Source organism: Schistocerca nitens, chromosome 1 (assembly GCF_023898315.1).
Source record: "Schistocerca nitens isolate TAMUIC-IGC-003100 chromosome 1, iqSchNite1.1, whole genome shotgun sequence".
Lineage (NCBI taxonomy): Eukaryota > Metazoa > Arthropoda > Insecta > Orthoptera > Acrididae > Schistocerca > Schistocerca nitens.
Genome location: NC_064614.1, coordinates 116980558 through 117004923, shown reverse-complemented (window position 1 = coordinate 117004923; position 24366 = coordinate 116980558). Strand labels below are relative to the sequence as shown.

Genomic DNA, 24366 nt, shown 5'->3' with positions numbered 1-24366 from the left:
TGGTGATGACTTTAATCATCGAGTGCAATTCTGTCAATGGACATTAACAGAGAATGCGTTGCGGTTCTACGTGTTTACCGATGAAGCGGGTTTCACAAACCACGGGGCAGTGAATCTACGGAACATGCATTACTGGTCCGTGGACAATCCTCGCAGGCTCAGACAGGTAGAGCGACAGCGACAGTGGACTGTAAATGTATGGTGCGGAATCATTGGCGACCACCTCATTGGTCCTCACTTCATTGCAGGGGCCGAAACAACTGCAACATACATCGCGTTTCTACAGAATGATCTGCCAACGTTGCTCGAAAATGTCCCACTGGAAACGCGTCGACGTATGTGGTATCAGCATGATGGTGCACCTGCACATTCCGCAATTAACATTAGGCTGACCCTTGACAGGATGTTCGACGGGCGTTTCGTAGGACGTGGAGGACGCATAAATTGGCCAGCCCGTTCTCCTGATCTTATACCTCTGGACTTCTTTCTGTGGGGTACGTTAAAGGAGAATGAGTACCGTGATGTGCCTACAACCCCAGAGGATATGAAAAAACGTATTGTGGCAGCCTGCGGCGACATTACACCAGATGTACTGCGGCGAGTACGACATCCATTACGCCAGAGATTGCAATTGTGTGCAGCAAATGATGGCCACCACATTGAACATCTATTTTCCTGACATGTCGGGACACACTCTATTCCACTCCGTAATTGAAAACGGAAACCACGTGTGTACGTGTACCTCACCCATCATGCTAACGTACATGTGCGTCAGTGAAAAAGACCAATAAAAAGGTGCTAGCATGTGGACGTAATGTGCCGTTCCAGTCTCTTCTGTACCTAAGGTCCATCACCGTTCCCTTTGGATCCCTACGTAATTCGGTGCTCTCCGATACACACGATCGAACAGCGGAGGAGTGGTACTCAAGCGTCAACTTTAGGTTACAATATCTCCGGATGTAATTAACATGTTACAATGCAACAAACGGCACTGATTACGTATTTGTTTATATGTTCAGATGTGCTAACAAAACTAACGGGGTTCCATTTAAAAAAAACGTAGGTTTGTGTTAATAAACTTACTTCCGTGCATTTTTTATGGTTTGTATTAACCAGTTACACTAGCCCCCGCCCGCATCTCGTGGTCGTGCGGTAGCGTTCTCGCTTCCCACGCCCGGGTTCCCGGGTTCGATTCCCGGCGGGGTCAGGGATTTTCTCTGCCTCGTGATGGCTGGGTGTTGTGTGATGTCCTTAGGTTAGTTAGGTTTAAGTAGTTCTAAGTTCTAGGGGACTGATGACCATTGATGTTAAGTCCCATAGTTCTCAGAGCCATTTGAACCATTTTTTACACTAGCCCCTCTCCTCACGTTCGGTCTGTGGAATCGATTCGTCAGTATTTGATGTGGTTTACGAAATATATCCAGCGGTAATGTTAGGTGACTCACCCTATATATTGAAGGACTCTTTGTGAAGCGATTACAGAGCTCGGAAATGTTTAATTTTTGAGAGATTTTGCTATTGTTGCGCTTCGCTGTTAAGCTCCATTGTAAATGTTTAGTTAGTCGATGGCACAATAAACAAATTCAAGAAAATAATGCTCATTCAAGGTGTTTATTTATCAATTTATAAAAGATTTGACAAACATTCTTCAAATATCACGAGACGTAGATCGAAGTGCAGTGTGGAATGATGGCGCGAGCCTGCATCTTTTCACGGTCAATATTCTTCGAGAGAATATCTCAGAAGCAATAAACTTTTCGTTGATAAAAAAAGTTAGACACATGAATCCATAAGCATCATACAACATAGCACGATCTTCGTAGCGAAATAAACATTTTAGAGATTTCAGGTGGAGCAGATCCGACGAAGAGTATCAGCGAGATCGACGCTGTGGGACACATATCTAGCTCTCCTGTGATATTAAAAACCAAAGGTTTATATTCTTTAACTTTTAAAAGACTGAAGCTAAAACCTAAATAAAAACCCTGGAAATCATACCTAAAAATACCAAAAATAAATAAGAAGCAGGGAATTTTCTTAAGCAAATTTCTTAAGTAAATTAATTAATTAATTAAAATATAATAAAACGACCAGTGCACGCCAAATCGTCGGTTTGTTTCCTGTCACAAATAAAGGTTAAAGCGGACTTTTAAGCGCCCATTCGAAAGATCGCTCCCAAATTAGTCTAGTACGATATTCGTTTCATCTGTCTGCATTAACTGGGACAAGAAAACACGATGAATGACGAGAACTCCAGCAACGACAGTAATCGCCCCGCCCCATGCTGACCTATCGCCATGCAGCAGTGCTACTCAGTCGTTGCTGTCGTACTCGTCATCCATTGTGTTTTACTGTCCCTGTTAATACAAACAGATGAAACAAATATCGCACTAGACTAATTTGGGACAGATCTATCAAATGGGCACGTAAAATAACGCTTTAAAAAACATTTCGTTTTTAACAGGAAAACAATCGACGCTTTCTGTTGCCACTAGGCGTCGCATGGAAGGCGTGATGAGCAGCATTTAACTGAGCTGACTCCTGCAGCACATTGCAAAAACAAAAATGAAAGTATCTGCCTGGCGGCTCTTAGGACGGACACCGGGTATATTGTCCTAGGTTAATGTACACAATCCAGGCAGATCTCCAGTCAGTATGTGCAATCCAGAATGAGGTTTTCACTCTGCAGCGGAGTGTGCGCTGATATAAAACTTCCTGGCAGATTAAAACTGTGTGCCCGACCGAGACTCGAACTCGGGACCTTTGCCTTTCGCGGGCAAGTGCTCTACCATCTGAGCTACCGAAGCACGACTCACGCCCGGTCCTCACAGCTTTACTTCTGCCAGTATCTCGTCTCCTACCTTCCAAACTTTACAGAAGCTCTCCTGCGAACCATGCAGAACTAGCACTCCTGAAAGAAAGGATATTGTGGAGACATGGCTTAGCCACAGCCTGGGGGATGTTTCCAGAATGAGATTTTCACTCTGCAGCGGAGTGTGCGCTGATATGAAACTTCCTGGCAGATTAAAACTGTGTGCCCGACCGAGACTCGAACTCGGGACCTTTGCCTTTCGCGGGCAAGTGCTCTACCATCTGAGCTACCGAAGCACGACTCACGCCCGGTCCTCACAGCTTTACTTCTGCCAGTATCTCGTCTCCTACCTTCCAAACTTTACAGAAGCTCTCCTGCGAACCATGCAGAACTAGCACTCCTGAAAGAAAGGATATTGTGGAGACATGGCTTAGCCACAGCCTGGGGGATGTTTCCAGAATGAGATTTTCACTCTGCAGCGGAGTGTGCGCTGATATGAAACTTCCTGGCAGATTAAAACTGTGTGCCCGACCGAGACTCGAACTCGGGACCTTTGCCTTTCGCGGGCAAGTGCTCTACCATCTGAGCTACCGAAGCACGACTCACGCCCGGTCCTCACAGCTTTACTTCTGCCAGTATCTCGTCTCCTACCTTCCAAACTTTACAGAAGCTCTCCTGCGAACCATGCAGAACTAGCACTCCTGAAAGAAAGGATATTGTGGAGACATGGCTTAGCCACAGCCTGGGGGATGTTTCCAGAATGAGATTTTCACTCTGCAGCGGAGTGTGCGCTGATATGAAACTTCCTGGCAGATTAAAACTGTGTGCCCGACCGAGACTCGAACTCGGGACCTTTGCCTTTCGCGGGCAAGTGCTCTACCATCTGAGCTACCGAAGCACGACTCACGCCCGGTCCTCACAGCTTTACTTCTGCCAGTATCTCGTCTCCTACCTTCCAAACTTTACAGAAGCTCTCCTGCGAACCATGCAGAACTAGCACTCCTGAAAGAAAGGATATTGTGGAGACATGGCTTAGCCACAGCCTGGGGGATGTTTCCAGAATGAGATTTTCACTCTGCAGCGGAGTGTGCGCTGATATGAAACTTCCTGGCAGATTAAAACTGTGTGCCCGACCGAGACTCGAACTCGGGACCTTTGCCTTTCGCGGGCAAGTGCTCTACCATCTGAGCTACCGAAGCACGACTCACGCCCGGTCCTCACAGCTTTACTTCTGCCAGTATCTCGTCTCCTACCTTCCAAACTTTACAGAAGCTCTCCTGCGAACCATGCAGAACTAGCACTCCTGAAAGAAAGGATATTGTGGAGACATGGCTTAGCCACAGCCTGGGGGATGTTTCCAGAATGAGATTTTCACTCTGCAGCGGAGTGTGCGCTGATATGAAACTTCCTGGCAGATTAAAACTGTGTGCCCGACCGAGACTCGAACTCGGGACCTTTGCCTTTCGCGGGCAAGTGCTCTACCATCTGAGCTACCGAAGCACGACTCACGCCCGGTCCTCACAGCTTTACTTCTGCCAGTATCTCGTCTCCTACCTTCCAAACTTTACAGAAGCTCTCCTGCGAACCATGCAGAACTAGCACTCCTGAAAGAAAGGATATTGTGGAGACATGGCTTAGCCACAGCCTGGGGGATGTTTCCAGAATGAGATTTTCACTCTGCAGCGGAGTGTGCGCTGATATGAAACTTCCTGGCAGATTAAAACTGTGTGCCCGACCGAGACTCGAACTCGGGACCTTTGCCTTTCGCGGGCAAGTGCTCTACCATCTGAGCTACCGAAGCACGACTCACGCCCGGTCCTCACAGCTTTACTTCTGCCAGTATCTCGTCTCCTACCTTCCAAACTTTACAGAAGCTCTCCTGCGAACCATGCAGAACTAGCACTCCTGAAAGAAAGGATATTGTGGAGACATGGCTTAGCCACAGCCTGGGGGATGTTTCCAGAATGAGATTTTCACTCTGCAGCGGAGTGTGCGCTGATATGAAACTTCCTGGCAGATTAAAACTGTGTGCCCGACCGAGACTCGAACTCGGGACCTTTGCCTTTCGCGGGCAAGTGCTCTACCATCTGAGCTACCGAAGCACGACTCACGCCCGGTCCTCACAGCTTTACTTCTGCCAGTATCTCGTCTCCTACCTTCCAAACTTTACAGAAGCTCTCCTGCGAACCATGCAGAACTAGCACTCCTGAAAGAAAGGATATTGTGGAGACATGGCTTAGCCACAGCCTGGGGGATGTTTCCAGAATGAGATTTTCACTCTGCAGCGGAGTGTGCGCTGATATGAAACTTCCTGGCAGATTAAAACTGTGTGCCCGACCGAGACTCGAACTCGGGACCTTTGCCTTTCGCGGGCAAGTGCTCTACCATCTGAGCTACCGAAGCACGACTCACGCCCGGTCCTCACAGCTTTACTTCTGCCAGTATCTCGTCTGGCAGAAGTAAAGCTGTGAGGACCGGGCGTGAGTCGTGCTTCGGTAGCTCAGATGGTAGAGCACTTGCCCGCGAAAGGCAAAGGTCCCGAGTTCGAGTCTCGGTCGGGCACACAGTTATAATCTGCCAGGAAGTTTCATATCAGCGCACACTCCGCTGCAGAGTGAAAATCTCATTCTGGAAACATCCCCCAGGCTGTGGCTAAGCCATGTCTCCACAATATCCTTTCTTTCAGGAGTGCTAGTTCTGCATGGTTCGCAGGAGAGCTTCTGTAAAGTTTGGAAGGTAGGAGACGAGATACTGGCAGAAGTAAAGCTGTGAGGACCGGGCGTGAGTCGTGCTTCGGTAGCTCAGATGGTAGAGCACTTGCCCGCGAAAGGCAAAGGTCCCGAGTTCGAGTCTCGGTCGGGCACACAGTTTTAATCTGCCAGGAAGTTTCATATCAGCGCACACTCCGCTGCAGAGTGAAAATCTCATTCTGGAAACATCCCCCAGGCTGTGGCTAAGCCATGTCTCCACAATATCCTTTCTTTCAGGAGTGCTAGTTCTGCATGGTTCGCAGGAGAGCTTCTGTAAAGTTTGGAAGGTAGGAGACGAGATACTGGCAGAAGTAAAGCTGTGAGGACCGGGCGTGAGTCGTGCTTCGGTAGCTCAGATGGTAGAGCACTTGCCCGCGAAAGGCAAAGGTCCCGAGTTCGAGTCTCGGTCGGGCACACAGTTTTAATCTGCCAGGAAGTTTCATATCAGCGCACACTCCGCTGCAGAGTGAAAATCTCATTCTGGAAACATCCCCCAGGCTGTGGCTAAGCCATGTCTCCACAATATCCTTTCTTTCAGGAGTGCTAGTTCTGCATGGTTCGCAGGAGAGCTTCTGTAAAGTTTGGAAGGTAGGAGACGAGATACTGGCAGAAGTAAAGCTGTGAGGACCGGGCGTGAGTCGTGCTTCGGTAGCTCAGATGGTAGAGCACTTGCCCGCGAAAGGCAAAGGTCCCGAGTTCGAGTCTCGGTCGGGCACACAGTTTTAATCTGCCAGGAAGTTTCAGTATGTGCAATACTTCTACGATCAGGTTCACTGGTTGAATGTTCTCAACGCGAATACCATCGCCTGTACAAGGCACGCAGCTGAAAACCCTGCACACGTCTACGATTGCCTGAAACTGGATTGGAACTGTACTCACGTCACAAGACGACCCCCGTTCGTCGACGCTAGCAGCGCAGATCTGCGTGGGGTAGACCGGAGACTGAAAGCCGTCCTCGAAGAGCGACGAGCACAGGTCCCGGTCCCACACCTCGATGTCCACCTTCTGCAGGCTGTTTGAGATGTTCCCGTCGAACTACGGAAGAAAGTTTCCCATCAGGACATCACTCTATCGTAGTTACCATATTTCCAACTGCTTAAATTTACTGTCTTATCTTTAGCGACCGAACAAGATCTTAACACATTATAATTTCAGCTGCGATCATATTAACCACAAACTGTCTGAGTGATAACATTTTGTCGCACCAGCTGTTATCGGGTGGATTAAACTATGCAATTGTTTTGGTGTCATTACAGGTGCAATGAAAGAACCCCCTTATAACAAAAATGAGCCGGACGCGGTGGCCGAGCGGTTCTAGGCGCTTCAGTCCGGAACCGCGCGACTGCTACGGTCGCAGGTTCGAATCCTGCCTCGGGTATGGATGTGTGGGATGTGCTTAGGTTAGTTAGGTTTAAGTAGTTCTAAGTTCTAGGGGACTGATGACCTCCGATGTTAAGTCCCATAGTGCTCAGAGCCATTTGAACCTTTATAAAAATATGGACAATAATAGAATTTCTGTCATGTTGATTCTTGTCTGTGATTATGTAGCAATAATAATCTACGTAGCGACTGGAATAGAACGCAGTTGATTCACGTTTTCATGAAGGGCAGATGCACGTAATTCCTATATCGTTGACGTCAATCTGTTGTAAAATTATGGAACATATGTTATGCTCAAGAACTATGACGATGTTGGAGAACGAAAATCTCCGCTATAAAAATCAACTTGGATTCCGCAAACAAAGGTCTTGAGAATCTCAGCCCTCTCCGTTGCTCCAAGAGATTCGAAGCACTGTAGATAACGGCGCTCATGTTGATGCCGTGTCTCTTGACTTCAAGAAGGGATCTAACGTCGCCTACACTGCTCTTTAGTGGAGGAAGTACGAGCTTACCAAGTATTGGACAAGATTTACGACTGGATCAAATACAACTCGACACGTCGCTCTTAATAGCATAAAGCCGACAGTTATAGTCCGCAGCTCGTGGTCTAGTGGCTAACGTTGCTGCCTCTGGATCACGGGGTCCCGAGTTCGATTCCCGGCCGGGTTGGGAATTTTCTCTGCGCGGGGACTGGGTGTTTGTGTTGTCCTCATCATTTCATCCTCGTTATCACCATTCGTGACACTAGCTAGATTGGACTGTGTAAAAATTGGACTGCGTAACAATTGGGACTTTGTACGGGCGCTGATTACCGCACAGTTAAGCACCACACAAATCAAACATCATCATCATCATCATCGGTAGGTGCAAAGGTAATTTCCAGAGTATCCCAAGGAAGTATGATACTACCGTTATAGGTTGTAATCTATATAAATGATCTAACAGAAAGCGTCACGTGCTCTCTAAGACTGTACGCAGATAAAGCCGTTGTCTCTAACAAAGCACCAACGCCAGAAGACGGTGTCGATTCCCAGAATGATCTTCAGAGGATTAATGAATGATGCATGATTTGGCAGTCGATCCTGAACGTGCACAAATGTAACATATTGCTCGTGCATAGGAAAAGAAAGCCACTACTGATGATAAACAGCTGAAAACAGTAACTGCGGTAAAATATCTAGGAGTAATCATCCAGAGCGACCTTAAGTATGAAAATAAGATGTCAGAGTTGAAATTCATGGGAAGAATGATAAAAAAGTGTAACTTATCCACGAAGAAAGTGGCATACAAGCCGCTTGTTCGATCGTTTCCTTTATTCATTATTTTTATTTTTTTATTAAAAATGAAACTCCTCCAGCTGTACTTAAGATTTCATTTTTATTTGGCTACTAGTTTCGACGTTGCATCAACGCTATCTTCAGGCCCTATATAACACACTACACATAAAACAAAAAATGTGAGACATCAGTAGTCTGTGAGCTATTGTACAAAATAAATACATTATAAACATATTATATAAAGGATGACTTGATTAAAAGTAGTTACATTTCGCTCATTTTCGTTAAGATGCAGTTTACCTTGAAATTAGCAATTTATATGGTACAAACAAGTACAAATGAGGTTATATATACACGGTTATTTCCATTACAGATCAATACAAGACATTTGAATAAAATACGGGTATATATAAGTCTAGGTGACAAACCGTTACTCTTAGCGATAATAATATAGGCATGAAACAGTACTAAAATTGTGTTAAAAGCAAATAATAATACCCTAAACCCTTCTTTGTGTGCACAATTTAACTAACAGGAAGGAAAATATGCATTGCCAATCAGACATATGTAAGGTATGCTTCCATTGTTTATAAATAGTGAAAGGTGGGAAAGATGGAAAGGAGTTACGTTTGCATAACACTGTACCGCCATCACTCTCAAGTAACTAAGTGAAATAGGTTACTTAAACAACATCATTCATAAAGACACGAAACACAAGCGAGGAGGAACTGGAAGAATGGTATGGAACCCAGTTAATATATTAAAAGGTAGTCAATGGTGTAAAATAAATACATATGAGTCAATTCGTGAATCTACTCATTCCAACAAGAGAAATGTAACTAACATGCCACCAAAATGTACCGTTTCAATGTCGGTGCCTCGTTTATGGTCGTAACACAGGTCTAAAATAATGTAATTCTAATAGGCCTGCATTAGTAAAAGAACGATCGAGTACATAACACTGCTAAAAAAATTAAAGTAAACAGGGTTGTGTCAGTAAAAACAGTTCGTCACATATGTAAAATACTTTTAGTTCCTCTAGTAACTAATTACTAAAGAAGAGTACACAGTAAGATATACAAAGTAGAACTCTCGTATTGTTATACGTAATCTAGTCAAGGATTAATATATGTCAACAACAATCATTGAAACGCCTAATCACCAACTTACTTGGACGACTTAAGTCTAACATTTATATCATCACTACACCATAAGTATTCACTCATTTCTCCTATCCTTATAAACCTGTTCTTGTATAAAATTACTAGTTTAAATATATTGACTATCCACTCATTTACGAGAACGATCATGAGAGTGGGGGGTGGGGGGGGGGTGGGGGTAAAACTATTCTGAATGAATGGCCCACCAAAAAAAAAAAAGCTTTATTCATTAATCCGGTATCCTTTCCAGACAGGACTGATACAGGACGTAGAGAAGATCCAACGAAAAGCGGCGCGTATCACCACGGAATCGTTCAGTCAGCTTTACTTTCCACGAAATAACCAAGACGAGAAAATCCGAGAAATTAGAGCTAATACAGCGCCTTACGGACAGTCATTCGTCCTAAGCAGCATTCACGAATGGAACAGGGAAGGCAGGATCAGTTAGTGGTATCCGAAGTACCCTCCATCACACACCAGTAGGTGGATTGGGAACTATGATGTAGATGTAATAGCGTACCTGATTCGTGAGAGTGCACGAGAGCTAGTCTTTGTTTTTAATCTTTTCGCCTTCGTATCCGTGGGTTCTTTTATTTCTGTCGTTGTTAAAACCTCCGCCCGAACAGCCCATGAAGGCCCAACGGTATCGATCGGCCGCCGTGTCATCCTCAGCCCACAGGCGTCACTGGATGCGGATATAGAGGGCCATATAATGAGCACGCCGCTCTCCCGGCCGTATGTCAGTTTACGAGACCGGAGCCGCTACTTCTCAATCAAGTACTCCTCAGTTTGCCTCACAAGGGCTGAGTGCACCCCGATTCCCAACAGCAGTCGGCAGACTGAATGCTCTTCCCACCAAGTGCCAGCCTAGCCCGACAGCGCTTAACTTCGGTGATTTGACGGGAACCGGTGTAGCCACTGCAGCAAGGCCGTTGGCCTGTTGTTGTGGAAGAAGAAATTGCATAGCCTTACATGTCTACTGTGGACCCACGAACAAGGAGCTCACTTTCACCAGTATTTTCCAGTACAGAGAGGAGCAGAGTAAGGAAGTACTCACCGAGAGGCGCCCCCAACCGACCACCGTGACTGGCGATCCGGCAGGTGTGTCCTCTCCCTGCGCAGGCAGCTGGATCGGCGCCACTGTCTCACCGTTCAGCGGGAACGGCATCCACACCTGCAGTTACACCAAGATACAGTAAAAATGTAGATAACCTATAAATGTATACTCTTTACTCTTGCGGACGACATAATACCATACTTTACAATTTTTCGTAGTCAAAACTCCAGTGACAGTGACCAATTTTGCATTATAACATTCTAAGGCAAAAGAAACGACGCTCCACGAAGGAGTGATGCAAACTGGTCACAAACTGATATTCATAAAGATATCGACGGAAAATAGGAAAGTGTAAATTTTCGCTGCTGACAGATGAATGACAGACAGTGCCGCGCAATTTCACCAAGCAAGGATAGTAGACAGGGAACATGTCGATACCAGCACATAAAGTCTTTGCGAATTTCATCCCGTGCACTAAGCTGGGCAGTAACCATGCCTCGCAGACGGGCATCAGTGACCACAAGGGCCATTAATAAGCGGCTCACTGAAAGGTCGCTGAGCTCACGGCAACCCTTGCGGCGGCTACCATTGACCTCTGTACACCAATATGGCCGTTTGCAGTGCTGTCGCCACATTCGGCCTGCAGTCTCATTGACTGGACTAGAATAGTCTTCAGTGATGACTCCTGCTTCGAACTGAGCTCAACGGATCAGCGAATACGTGTCTATAAATGCCCCGGACAGTGGCAGGATACCAACATGACTGCCCGCCATGCAGCCCGACAACCAGGATTGATCATCTGGGGTGTCATTTCATTTCATTTCATTTCATTGCAGGATCCATTTAGTTCTCATCTGCGGCAGCCTTACAGTACAGCGGTACATCGACGATATGCTACGTCCTGTTTTGTTGTTCTTCAAGGCAAGCCATCTTTGGCTTACATTTCAGCAAGATAACGCCCGCCTGCACACGGTGTGAGTTTCTACTGCTTGTCCAACCCTACCTTGGTCAGCGAGGTCACCAGATCTCTCTCCAACTGGCATAGACCTCCAACCATCTCGGAATTTTGACGATATAACGCGCCAATTGGACAGAATTTGGTACGATATCCCTCAGGACGACATCCAGCAACTCCATCAATCAATGCAAGGCGAAGTTACTTTTACGCTTAGTCATTTTATTTACGTATAGAAAGTAATAGCAGTTAGCTTACTACAAAAATAGCCTAAATCACACTACTTTCAACGAAAATTAGTATCAGAAACAAAGGACTGATTTGTTTATTCGTAATGCCAGCTTCTGAGACGTAGCAGTAGGCTTAACGCAAAGCAATTCACAGCCTTCTAGACTGTGTAGTCCCCAAGGTATGACTGCTCAACTGTGGCAGTATATGCAGAGCCGCGAAATTTGACATTCACACGTCAACATTCAAAATATTATTTGAAGGTCTCACAATTGTCTGATTTTAATGTATTATATACCAAAATGCTCAGGAAAGTCCAAAGTACATTATGGAGTAGACCTGCTTGCATAAGGGCCAGAGGTCGACCAATGCCCAGTTTGTGACACTCTTTCCCTTGAATAAATCATCCAATTTTCGTGAAATAGTGATCATTTATTTGTCTGTTCATGTTCATCACATCTACTGATTTCCATTCCATACCGATAACTCCTTATTGGTGCGTCATTTGTCTCTGTCTCTCTCCATCCCGTTCTTTTTTTCCTCAGAGTGTATAGACAACAAGGCATAAGTAGGGTGTATAAGTTACGAAGGGGACATTGTACGTGAAATTCGTTATTTTCTGTTTTCTACTCCATAATGTACTTTGGACTTTTCTGAACATTTTGGTATATAATACATTAAAATCAGACAATTCTGAGACCTTCAAAAAATATATTGAACGTTGACGTGTGACTGCGACAGTTGAGCAGTCACTTCTTGGGAAGTACACAGCGCAGTCTAGAACGCTGTGAATTGCTTTGTTTTGTGCCTACTGCTACGTCTCAGATGTTGGCATTATGAATTAACAAATTAGTCCTTTGTTTCTGATACTAGTTGAAAGTAGTGCGATTTTCAGCTATTTTTGTAGTAAGCTAACTTCTATTGTTTTCTATACGTAAATAAAATGACTAAGCATAAAAGTAACTAGAAGTAATCAAATTTGCGAGTAACAGATATGTTGGACCTGCATTTTCTTATCAAGAAAAGACATGTGCTAGCAGTGAAGGAAACCACGATAATGTTTCGGAAGTGGCCACGCCCCTAGTGCATCAAGAAGGAAAGTAACTTTAGAAACGGGTGGCAGTGGTAAAAGTAATGATATTATGGACAACGTCATTATTGACCTGCAAATCCTGAGCTACTAAAGAAGCGTTTACATGGGAAGACCCAGAATGCGGATGACTCCTTCAGTAATGTCGAGTGGTGCTGTGGGCCTAAAACTGTATTTGTTGGCCTTATGACTCTAAAGTTAGTAGGGTCTGATGCTGTAATAACTTTAAATGGTGGGAGAAGTTAAGGGATAAGATTTAGACATAACACAGCTAAAGGACTGCGGGAAGTGGATGAGCTTCGGGTACACGAAGCAGAGTTAGCTGCTCAGCAAATGACAAAAGAAGCAAGAAAGAAAAGGAGGAGGCAAGCACTGGGCCGTTGTGACACGGAAGAAGACACAGACTATGGGCCAGGGCAATTCTAGTGCATAAGAGACGCAGAAATGTAAGTCTGTATAAGAATTTGTAATAAAAAAAGTTTTAAACCTCAATATCTCTGAACAACATTATTTGCAATAAATGACAAATTTTCCAAAGAAGTACTAATGGTAGAGACATGAAATTTTCATAGCATGCCAAATGTGAGACTCAACACATATGGCACTAGAATAGTTAAAATATCCCAAGTTGTTTTGTTTTTATGTTCATTTATTTACAAAATTCTGTCAAGCAATTGAGTGTTTGAAAAAAAAAAAGATAACATGTCCCACTATACAATTTTTATAATAATCCTAGTTCAGTGTGTGTAGAAAGGTACATTCAATAATTAAGGAGAATTGTAAGTTGGTCTCTTAAAAAGTTTCCAAGCTAATGGGTCAAATAATTCGATAACTTAACATTGGCGGCATAGGACATACAAAGTCCCCTTAACAGTGTGAAGAAATTGCTAATTCTGAGTGGTATATTTTTTTCTCTTTTTCGCATTGTCACAATATCGGAACATTATTATTATTCAACCATAAACATCTGGACATCATTATGTAATACGGATGTGAGCACCAGATGTCACAAGAAACGGAACCGCCGGTATAAAAGGAGGCGGAGAATATTGTGTTACCAGTAGATAAGCAGTAACAGCAGAGTGGATCAGACAAGAGAGCTCAGTGACTTCACATACGGACTTGTCATTGGATCTTACCTTGGTAACAAATTCACCGCGGGAATTCCAACCCTTCTAAAAATGTCGAAGTCGACTGCCGGTGAAGTGCTTGTGAAGTGGAAAAGGTAACGAGGAATCGTAGCTGAACCTAGAGCAGGCAGACATCATGCTCAGATGGAGAAGATCCACCGACATTCCGGAGGGGGGGTTATAAAAAATCGGTTGAAATTAACGGAAGGAAAGCTAGTAAGTCTGGTGAGTTCCATAGCGCTATCAGCAATCCAAAATAACTGTGTATAAGATGTTAAAAAGAATGGTGTGCAATGCTCCAGTACCACCTCCTAAGCCGCACACTTCTGTCGTCAAAGCTGAGCAGTACCTGAGGTTGTGTAAAGAGCGATGCCACTGGACGCTGAATGACTCGAGACGAGTGATACAGAGTGATGATACACACTGTCCCGCCATCCAATCCGAAAAAAATGGTTTAAATGGCTCTCAGCACTATGTGACGTAACATCTGTGGTCATCAGTCCCCTGTAACTTAGAACTACTTAAACCTAGTAACCTACGGACATCACACACATCCATGCCCGAGGCAGGATTCGAACCTGAGACCGTAGCGGTCGCGCGGTTCCAGACTGAAGCGCCTAGAACCGCTCGGCCACACCGGCTGGCCACCAATCCGATCGAAGTGTTACCTACCATCATGTGTAATGCTAGCAGTAAGATACCAGCGCCGGCCGCTGCGGTCGAGCGGTTCTAGGCGCTTTAGTCCGGAACCGCGCTGCTGCTGCGGTCGAAGGTTCGAATCCTCCCTCGGGCATGGCTGTGTGTGATATCCTTAGGTTAGTTAGGTTTAAGTCGTTCTCTAAGTCAAGGGACTGATGACCACAGATGTTAAGTCCCATAGTGCTGAGAGCCATTTAAACCAGTTTTTGAAGTACCAATACGGAAGATGTAGTGCTAGGATAATGGGATTGTTTTTCGTGGTTAGGGTGTGGTACCATTAGGAAGACGATTAATGTGAAAGGATACGAACACATTTTACAGGAATGTGTACTGCGTATTCTGCTCTCTCACGGTGTCTAATGACTACTGTGGCAGTAGGTGGCAGCTCGATGTCCGGATACTTTTGATCACAAAATGTATATACAGGGTTATCCTCAAGTACCTCTGAGGTTTCAGAAGACTACTTTTCGAGAACTACAAGGCATACACATAAGTGGATGGAGGATCACTCCCTTCGATTCGTAATGCGCCGCTTGGCGTAGTTGCAGAAAGCACCACTAGCATGCAGGCGTGTCTGAACAGCACATGAGTTACCCGCTCCTTACTGTCGCGTATAATTAGTTCGTACAATCGCCTCAGTAGCTGCGCGGTGGGTGCGGCGGATTGCTCAGTGAAGTGTTCGATTCCCAGCCATGCCGGAGATTTCTTTTTCTCTGAATATCTGAAACGGTTTGCGTAAGCTTCAAGTTAGCGTATAGCTCCATTTACAAAAATCGTAACTGACCCATATGGATGTCGTATATAGAAGGACCAAGGGTAAATAACAGTTTATCTCAGTACCGTAAGCTTCTACATCCTGGATGACCAACGATGGTTGGTCGTATCAGCAGCACAATGCACCCTGTCACAAAGCAGGCGCAGTGGAGAGTAACATTCCTGGAATGTAGGGACCTGCCCAGGGTTCCGAAACGGAAACAAATGAACAGCTTTGCGATGAGTTAGAACCTCAAACGCTTTGTGACAACTTATTTACTACCTTCTGAAAGAGAATTTGTTTAGGTTTATTTTGACGTATGAGGACCATTTCTCTTGGCATTTGTCGAAGCTACATTAGAATATTTATTTTTATTTGTAAATATTTACTGTGTATTCTTGTTTTCCTTACATGTTCTACATCCTGGATGGTCTCGTCACTATAGATTTATTGGAACGAAAAGTGCATCTAATATAATCTGTTAGCTGTGTTGAAATTGGAGTTGGACAGGAAAGAACGCGAATAAAAGATAGGTGGAACAACTAAATTCTTAACTAGCTTCCAAAAGACAAGAAAAGAAAAAAAATCACTATGGCAACTTAGAGGAAGGTGGATAGATTATATCAGGAAACACGCAGCAACAAAACATCGTAATGTATGGAAAAGTCTAAAGTTGGTCTATATCTGAAATTAATGCTGATGGTAGCTGGTGTTTGTAACAATGCTATGGGGCGTTCGGTATAAGTTTCACTTTACAACTTTAGATGTGATAACATTGGCTCAAGATTGCGGAGCCGTAACCCCTGATTTTTAGGTTTCTTTTCGACATATTGATCTACTAGATACTCACCCTAAGCACTGCGACATCGTTGACCCAGGAGTCGGACTCATCGTACTGCGGGTGGATGACGATGGACGTTCCGGAGTGGCGGGTGCCTCCCTCGTCCAGAGTGATGGTGCCTGATAGCAACTCCAGAACGGTGCCACTGCAGGCAAAAAAATGCAGTAACATTGTACGTAAAGTTACGGTGCAAACACGGAGAAGCCTGCGAAGGCTCTCTCCTATGGGCCGTCAGACGAATCTTTTCTGGTGTTTCGGCAGATATTCGGAATTTCATTTTCACAAGGTGTAGCTGGAGTTAGCTCCAAACAAATCCCGTTCATGAAGAATTTTATAGGACACCGAGCGTCGGCGGATAGCGTCGTTTGGTGTCCCATTAGAAGCAAAATTATTTTTAAATCGAAATTTTAAGTGTCCATTCGATAGAGATGTTCCATATTTTTCTAGATCGCTATTCGTTTTATCGATATTTGTTAATTGGGGGAGTAAAACACGAATAATAACCAGTACTCCAGCTTTATAGTGCTCGTTGCCGTAGGCAAGTTGTGACAATACGCCGGTAGAGGAAAGCGCTTGTAAAGAATACAGTGGCATATAATGGCACGATTGCAACCATTTCCAAAATTAGCGGAGAATCGTGTTGAAGTTACAAGGCTGTTTATATACCGGCAAGTGCGGATCTGATACCAATTCCATCGTTTTATCTTTTTAATCATTTCCACAACAGTTGCTCTATTAAACAGGAGAGCTTCCACATATCTGAAACGGTTTGCGTAAACTTCAAGTTAGCGTATAGCTCCATTTACAAAAATCGTAACTAACCCATATCGATGTCGTATATAGAAGGACCAAGGGGAAATAACAGTTTATCTCAGTAGCGTAAGCTTATCTCCTCGCTACAGATAACGGCGGAACGGCTCTTGACGGTAATTACAGCCGTTCTGGGTGCTTTGGCTTTCATGAATAATCAACATTACGTTATGTCACTGTACTCGACCTTTCAAGAGCTTTCACATACAGCTAAAAATAATACATCTTTCCACAAAAAACCCATAACTGCCTCAATATCTCGATTCATACGGAAGTCAGGACTAAACTTACGCGCCTCACTATGAATTATTACTTGCCGAAAACCTCGTTTCGATATCTTGACCTCCTCATGAAATAAAAGGATTGTTTCGTCTTACGTGACACAACACGTACGCTACGTGATCAAAAGTATCCGCCCTCCATCGGTAATGCGGAATTCAATATAGTGTTGGCCCACACTAGCCTTGATGACAGCTTCCACTATCACAGGCATACGTTCAATCAAGTGCTGGAACGTTTCTTGGGAGATGGCAGCCCATTCTTCACGGAGTGCTGCACTGAGGAGAGGTATCGGTGTCGGTGTGTGAGGCCTGGCACGAAGTCGGCGTTCCAATACATCCCAAAGGTGTTCTATAGGGTTCAGGTCAGGACTCTGTGCAGGCCAGTCCATTACAGAGACAATACTGTCGTGTAAGCACTCTGCCACAGGCCGTGCATTATGAACAGGTGCTCGATCGTGTTGAAAGATGCAATCGCCATCCCCGAATTGCTCTTCAACAGTGGGAAGCAAGAAGGTGCTTTAAACATGAATGTAGCCCTGAGCTGTGGTAGTGCCACGCAAAACAACAAGAGGTACAATCCCCCTCCATGAAAACACGACCACGCCATAACACCACCGCCTCCGAATTTTACTGTTGGCACTACAACATACACTGGCAGATGACGTTCACCAGGCATTGGCCATATCCACACCGTGCCATCGGATCGCCACATTGTGCACAGTGATTCGTCACTCAGTGCAACGTTTTTCCATTGTTCAATCATCCAATGTTTACGCTCCTTACACCGAGCGAGTACTCTTTTGGCACTTACCGGCGTGATGTGTCGATTATGAGGACCCGCTCGACCATGACCCATCCCGCCTAACTGTCATAGTACTTGCAGTGGATCCAGATCCAGTTTGGGATTCCTGTGTAATGGTCTGGATAGTTGCCTGGCCATTACACATTACGACCCTTGTAAGTAGGCTGTTTAATTTTTTACATTGGTAATGCCACGTAGCGCTCTGTATGTGCTGTGTGCAGTCTGTGGCTAGTTTGCATTGTTGTCTGCCATTGTAGTGTTGGGCAGCTGGATGTGAACAGCGCGTAGCGTTGCGCAGTTGGAGGTGAGCCGCCAGCAGTGGTGGATGTGGGGAGAGAGATGGCGGAGTTTTGAAATTTGTAACACTGGATATCATGAACTGCTATATACATTATGACTTTTGAACACTATTGAGGTAAATACATTGTTTGTTCTCTATCAAAATCTTTCATTTGCTAACTATGCCTATTAGTAGTTAGTGCCTTCCGTAGTTTGAATCTTTTATTTAGCTGGCAGTAGTGGCGCTCGCTGTATTGCAGTAGTTCGAGTAACGAAGATTTTTGTGAGGTAAGTGATTTGTGAAAGATATAGGTTAATGTTAGTCAGGGCCATTCTTTTGTAGGGATTATTGAAAGTCAGATTGAGTTGCGCTAAAAATATTGTGTGTCAGTTTAAGCACAGTCATGTAGAATTGTTCAAAGGGGACGTTCCATATGTCGACCCTTAGCCGAGGATACCTCACTGGAATCTTCTGATTTTTTCTTGTAGTTTGTGTGATTAGTGTAGATTTTGTTTATTGCTAGTGCGTAATTGTAGGGAGAATCTCCTTTGTAGTTGCAGTCTTTCATTGTTGTACAGTAAAACAGATGTGGCACGTATGTAAATTTGCACCAAGTATTTCGCAGCTGCGCTTGCAATTAACTAGATATTATTTTCAGTGCTATGTTAATGTGTTTCCTTATTTTTGCTCTTCAAATTGTGCTTTTCTGTGTTATCGTGTGAAATAGTGTGACAATAATGGCGTGTGAAAAACGTAACACTAGGCTCCAAAGTAAACAGAGAAATAATAGTGACGACGAGCGTAGCTTACCAGTACCACTGTGTAATGAATTAACAGACATTCAAAGTAGTAATTTGGTAACTGTGCGTAGGGAAATGGACCGGCGTCAAATAATGGTGTAGACAGTGAAACAGGTAGTGAACAGGGAAGCATTATAGATCGATCGGTCGGCAACAGCTCGCCTCAGGAATCGGGAATGACAGAACACAATATTGCAAATACTGTAGACCCAGGTTTTGGGTTCTCACCGTTTTCTCAAATGAGTCAAGACACATTTTCCGCTTGTCAAAATGTGAATGTTGCCGGTGCAAATTCACTGCCGAAAAGCATAGAGGAACAGATTCCAGACACAAATACATTATTATTGCAATTAATGCAACAAATGAAACAAAATCAGAGACAAACACAGCAACAGTTAGACACAATGGAACAAAATCTTCAAAATTTAGACACAGTGGAACAAAATCTTAAAAAGTTAGACACAATGGAACAAAATCTTCAAAAGTTATACACAGTGGAACAAAATCTTAAAAAGTTAGACACAATGGAACAAAATCTTCAAAAGTTAGACACCACGCTTGAACAAACACGTGAAGATTTAACTACTGAGTTACATAACATCGAATCGAAATGTCAAAAAGTCTGTAATGACGTAAAAACACAAATTTGTGAGCATTTCCAACCTATCTTTTCGCGTCATGAAAATGCATTACAGAATCACGAAGCAGCCATAAAAGAACTGCAAACTATTGTTCATGAAAATCACGATACCTTGCAAGCTAAAATTGACTCAGTTGCATCTACCGATTCGGTTACGCAACTTGCAAAAACTCAGGAAAACTTAAAGGACACAGTAGATACGATTTCAACACAAATGTACACTCTGAAACTTGGTTCAGAAAAACACACAGAGGAAATAATTTCACTATCGGATAAAGTAGCCGAACTTTCAGATCAGTTCACTAACTTATCTACAAAGGTAGATGATGATCTGAATGACACAAGACCTGTAGCCTTCACTGACACTGAAGAGTATGAACAAATTAGAAAATTCAAACAAAATCAAAATCAAATCAATACACAGTATAAAAGAGAAATCCGGGAAGTACAAGATCAGTTGGCACAAGTAATACAAGAATTACGTATTTCAGAGGACACTCGCGCTCCAGTACGGGAAGAGGGACATAGAAATACGGAACAACCACAAAATAATAACACAGGACACTTCGGAAATTATGAAAGAAATTGGCAAGGCGCATTGGATTTTGAGATGGAACCGCCGAAACGAAGTAACAATGAGCGATGTGTGACTCACCGACACCATGATTTTGACTATAAGCTGTTCATTACTACACGTAAATTTAAAACATTTAAGAATTCTGGCAACGACATTCATTCACAAGCGTGGCTCCATCAATTCTCTCATTGTTTTCCTCCCAACTGGTCATTAGAGCACAGATTAGAATTTATGTGTGGCTATTTAGAGGATGAACCAGCTGTAAGAATGCGATCGGTCATTCACGATTGCCACAGTGAAGGAGAATTTTATCATGCCTTCCTCTCAGCATATTGGTCTCAAGCTACACAAGACCGAGTAAAACATAGCATCATGATGATGAAACACTTTGAACAATCTGAATTTTCCAGTCTTGTCAAATATTTTGAAGACATGTTGCATAAGAATCAATATCTTTCAAACCCATACAGCCCTTCAGAACTCATCCGCATTTGCTTAATGAAATTGCCTGAACATTTAAGAAATATTATTTTGGCAGGACGTTGCAAAGACGACATTGAAGCTTTTCAGGGACTGTTACAAGAACTGGAAATTGACACTGACAATCGCGGAATGCGAAAACAGGAACACAACAATTACAGGTCACATCCGTCGCAATTCCGCGATGACAGAAATAATACACGACAAGGCTATTCTTACAACGTAAATCGTGACCAAAACAAACACCACCCGTATGACAACCGTTGGTAGAGTAGTAATAATTATAGGGAAAGATCACCTCTCCGTGGTAGTAACTATCACAGAGACAATCAGAGAAACAGACAATTTGGGAACCAAAATAATTATCAAGGGAGACAGAATAACTTTAGACGCAACGGTCCAGCGCGCAGTTACGATTCAGGGAGAAATCCTCCACCACGTGACCGACAAGAAAGAAACTATGGAATCTACCGACACGACAACAGACGATATGATCGTAACGGCAGACCTGAATTGCATCAGAACTGGCGGGATTCAAACAGAGCAGGGCCCTCTCGACAAGGTGAATTTGTAGAAGTTAGGTCTCCAAATCCCAATAACGACGCGCGCCAACAAAGAGACAATAGGCAATGGCTCATACCGCTGGCAGCCACAAAACGTACTTCTGAAACAGACGACGCAGCTGCCGTAGCTAGTAATTACGTAAAAATGGAAGACATTAGGGACATCTTACTCCAGGAGCACGATGTAAAACATAACAACATTGCATATCCTGTGATTCACATTACTGTAAATGACTTAAAATTTACGGCAGTACTTGACTCTGGTAGTCCCATTTCAGTAATTAGTGAAACAGCTTTTAGCAAATGCAATAAATCGAACGATTGTCCCACACTTCCGTTACGTAGGATTAAATTACAAGGTGCAATCTTTGGAAAAAGTTTAGATGTACGCCAACAAACCCACTTAGAATTCTTTTGTCAAAGCCACAGCTTCTCTATGAACTTTCTTATTGTTCCATTATTGTCGACGGAAATTATACTGGGAGTAGACTTTTTGAATGAATACAAAGCAATCTTAAGCTTTCACGATGCTGAAATAAGTTTAGAGAAAGAAGGTAAGTCAATTGGTTTGAAATTTGAAGATCGGCTCTCAAACCATGACGAGGAAATTAATCGGCTTTACCTTCTGCTAGACAACAGTTCGGAATTTTCGACGAAACTTGACACTAACAATCACTCTGCAATTACTGACAGGGATGATATCGACGGCGTATTTGATACTGATGAGTTAATTCAGAATAAAATTCAAACAACTGAGAACTGTAATGACATTGATAGGCAGGACCTTTTTGAGATTTTACAAGCACATTCCACAGTTTTTACTCACAAAACAGGAACAATCAAGGGATTTCAATACCAATTTCGTGTTCGTGAGCATACTAAATTTTGTGTTAGACCATACGTAATTCCAGCACATTATAGGGACCGTGTTAGAACAGAAATACAATCTATGCTTGACGAAGGCATTATTGAGCCTGCAGTAAGCTCATACAACAATCCATTACATGTTGTTGAGAAGAAAAATGGGTCGATCAGACTTGTCTTAGATTCGAGACAAATCAATACTATCATCATTCCTGAAACAGACAGGCCGCAAACGATGGAAGAACGTCTTCAAAATTTTAATGGCGTAAATGTGTTGTCTTCTACTGATCTCAGATCCAGCTTTTATCAGATCGAACTTCATCCAGAATGTAGAAAATACACAGCTTTCCTTTGTTTCAGCGTTTGTTATCAGTTTCGGAAACTTCCTTTTGGTTTGAACATTTCTTCGGCAGCATTCATTCGCGGGCTAAATTCCATATTACCTGAGTTCTTAAAACGTCACATCACCTTATATGTGGACGATATTCGATAGCAGAAGCCTCATGGGAACAACACAATCGCATCCTCAACAGCGTGTTACATATTTTTGCAGAATCTGGAATTACAGTTAACTTGGAAAAGTCTGAATTCGGTAGGACAAAGGTGAAGTTTTTGGGACATATTATTTCTTCTGAAGGCATTCAGCCGGATCCTGAAAAGTTAGAAGCAATCAGAGCCATTCCAGTTCCATCCACAAAAAAACAAGTCCACAGTTTTCTAGGTCTCGTAAATTTTTACCGTCGTTTTCTGAATATGCAAATTCTTGTTACACCAAAACTTTGTTCTCTCACTGGAAAAAATATTATTTGGAACTGGGACGAACAAGCACAGTTGAAATTCAATTCTTTGAAAGAATCGCTACTTAACGCGCCAATACTAGCTTATCCAGATCTGTCACAAGATTTCTGCCTTAGTACGGATTCTTCTAAAGTCGGTCTTGGTGCCCATTTATTTCAAGAAGCCATAGAAAATGACACTACCGTTCAGAAAACCATTGCTTTTGCTAGCCGAGTGCTAACAAAATCTGAAAAAAATTATTCCGTTACTGAATTAGAAGCTTTAGCTATCGTTTGGGCATTTAACAAATTCCGTTTCTTTCTTACTGGTAAGCACGTAAAAGTATACAGTGATCATCGTGCATTACAATTTCTTATGTCTTCAAAATTAAATCATGACAGGTTAAAACGTTGGGCATTATTTCTGCAAGAATTCCACTTCACAATAGTCTACATTCCCGGCAAGGAGAACATTGTTGCGGACGCACTGTCACGCGCACCGGCTGGGCTTGAGAAAAGTAACACTGAAGGCAACATCGAGAAAAATTTCAGTATTCTTTACATTCAGAAAGTCGCCTTTGAAAACTTCACCTCCACATCTTTAAAGGACATTGCTCATGAACAAGATAAAGATCCGATTTGGAAAGACATCAAAAGTAAATGGCATGAAAAGACACACACTCAGATTCGGCATCATTACCTGGTTAGAAACAACATACTCTTCAAACGCTGCGCTGTTGATGACAAGCTATGGGTACTTTGCATTCCAGACGATTTTGTTAATAAGCTCATTTGGTACATTCATTTCAGCTACGCACATTTTGGTCCACGAAAATGTTATCATATTCTTCGAACGACTTGTTATTTTAACAATATGGAAAAGAGAATTCGAAGAATCTCAAAAGGCGAAACCATCTACTATCTCACATCGTGCTCCATTGTTTCCTATTATTCCTTCTAAATTAAAAGAATTTGCTGCTGTTGATCTCTTGGGACCGCTTGTCAGAACATCTAATGGATTTTCGTACGTTCTAGTCGCTGTCGAACTTGCTTCAAAATTTGTTTCTTTCACACCGTTACGTAAAGCCACTGGACGGTCTGTATCCAACGCCTTTGTTAAAAATTTCTTACGTGAAGTTGGACACGTTAGTAAAGTCATTTCAGATAACGGGCCGCAATTCAGATCTACTGTTTGGTCACACATGCTTCGGAATCATAAAATCAAACCTGTTTTTATTTCATTGTACTCACCACACTGTAACCCGTCTGAACGGATTATGAAAGAAATCAATAAGCTTTCCAGACATTATTGTCACAGAAAGCATCAGCATTGGGACAGATATTTACACTTATTTCAAAA

General features: G+C 43.3%; 1 protein-coding gene across 1 annotated transcript in view; it reads right to left on the bottom strand.

Annotated features, from left to right (window-relative positions):
• LOC126191594 (mite allergen Eur m 3-like) overlaps positions 1 to 24366 on the bottom strand; it is a 43551-nt gene that overhangs the window by 5097 nt on the left and 14088 nt on the right. The window contains exons 2-4 of the mRNA XM_049932579.1: positions 16143 to 16278; positions 10437 to 10553; positions 6442 to 6597 (exon numbers count right to left, since the gene is read on the bottom strand). Of these exons, the coding sequence (XP_049788536.1) occupies positions 6442 to 6597; positions 10437 to 10553; positions 16143 to 16278 (409 nt within the window). The remainder of the gene's footprint in view (positions 1 to 6441; positions 6598 to 10436; positions 10554 to 16142; positions 16279 to 24366) is intronic.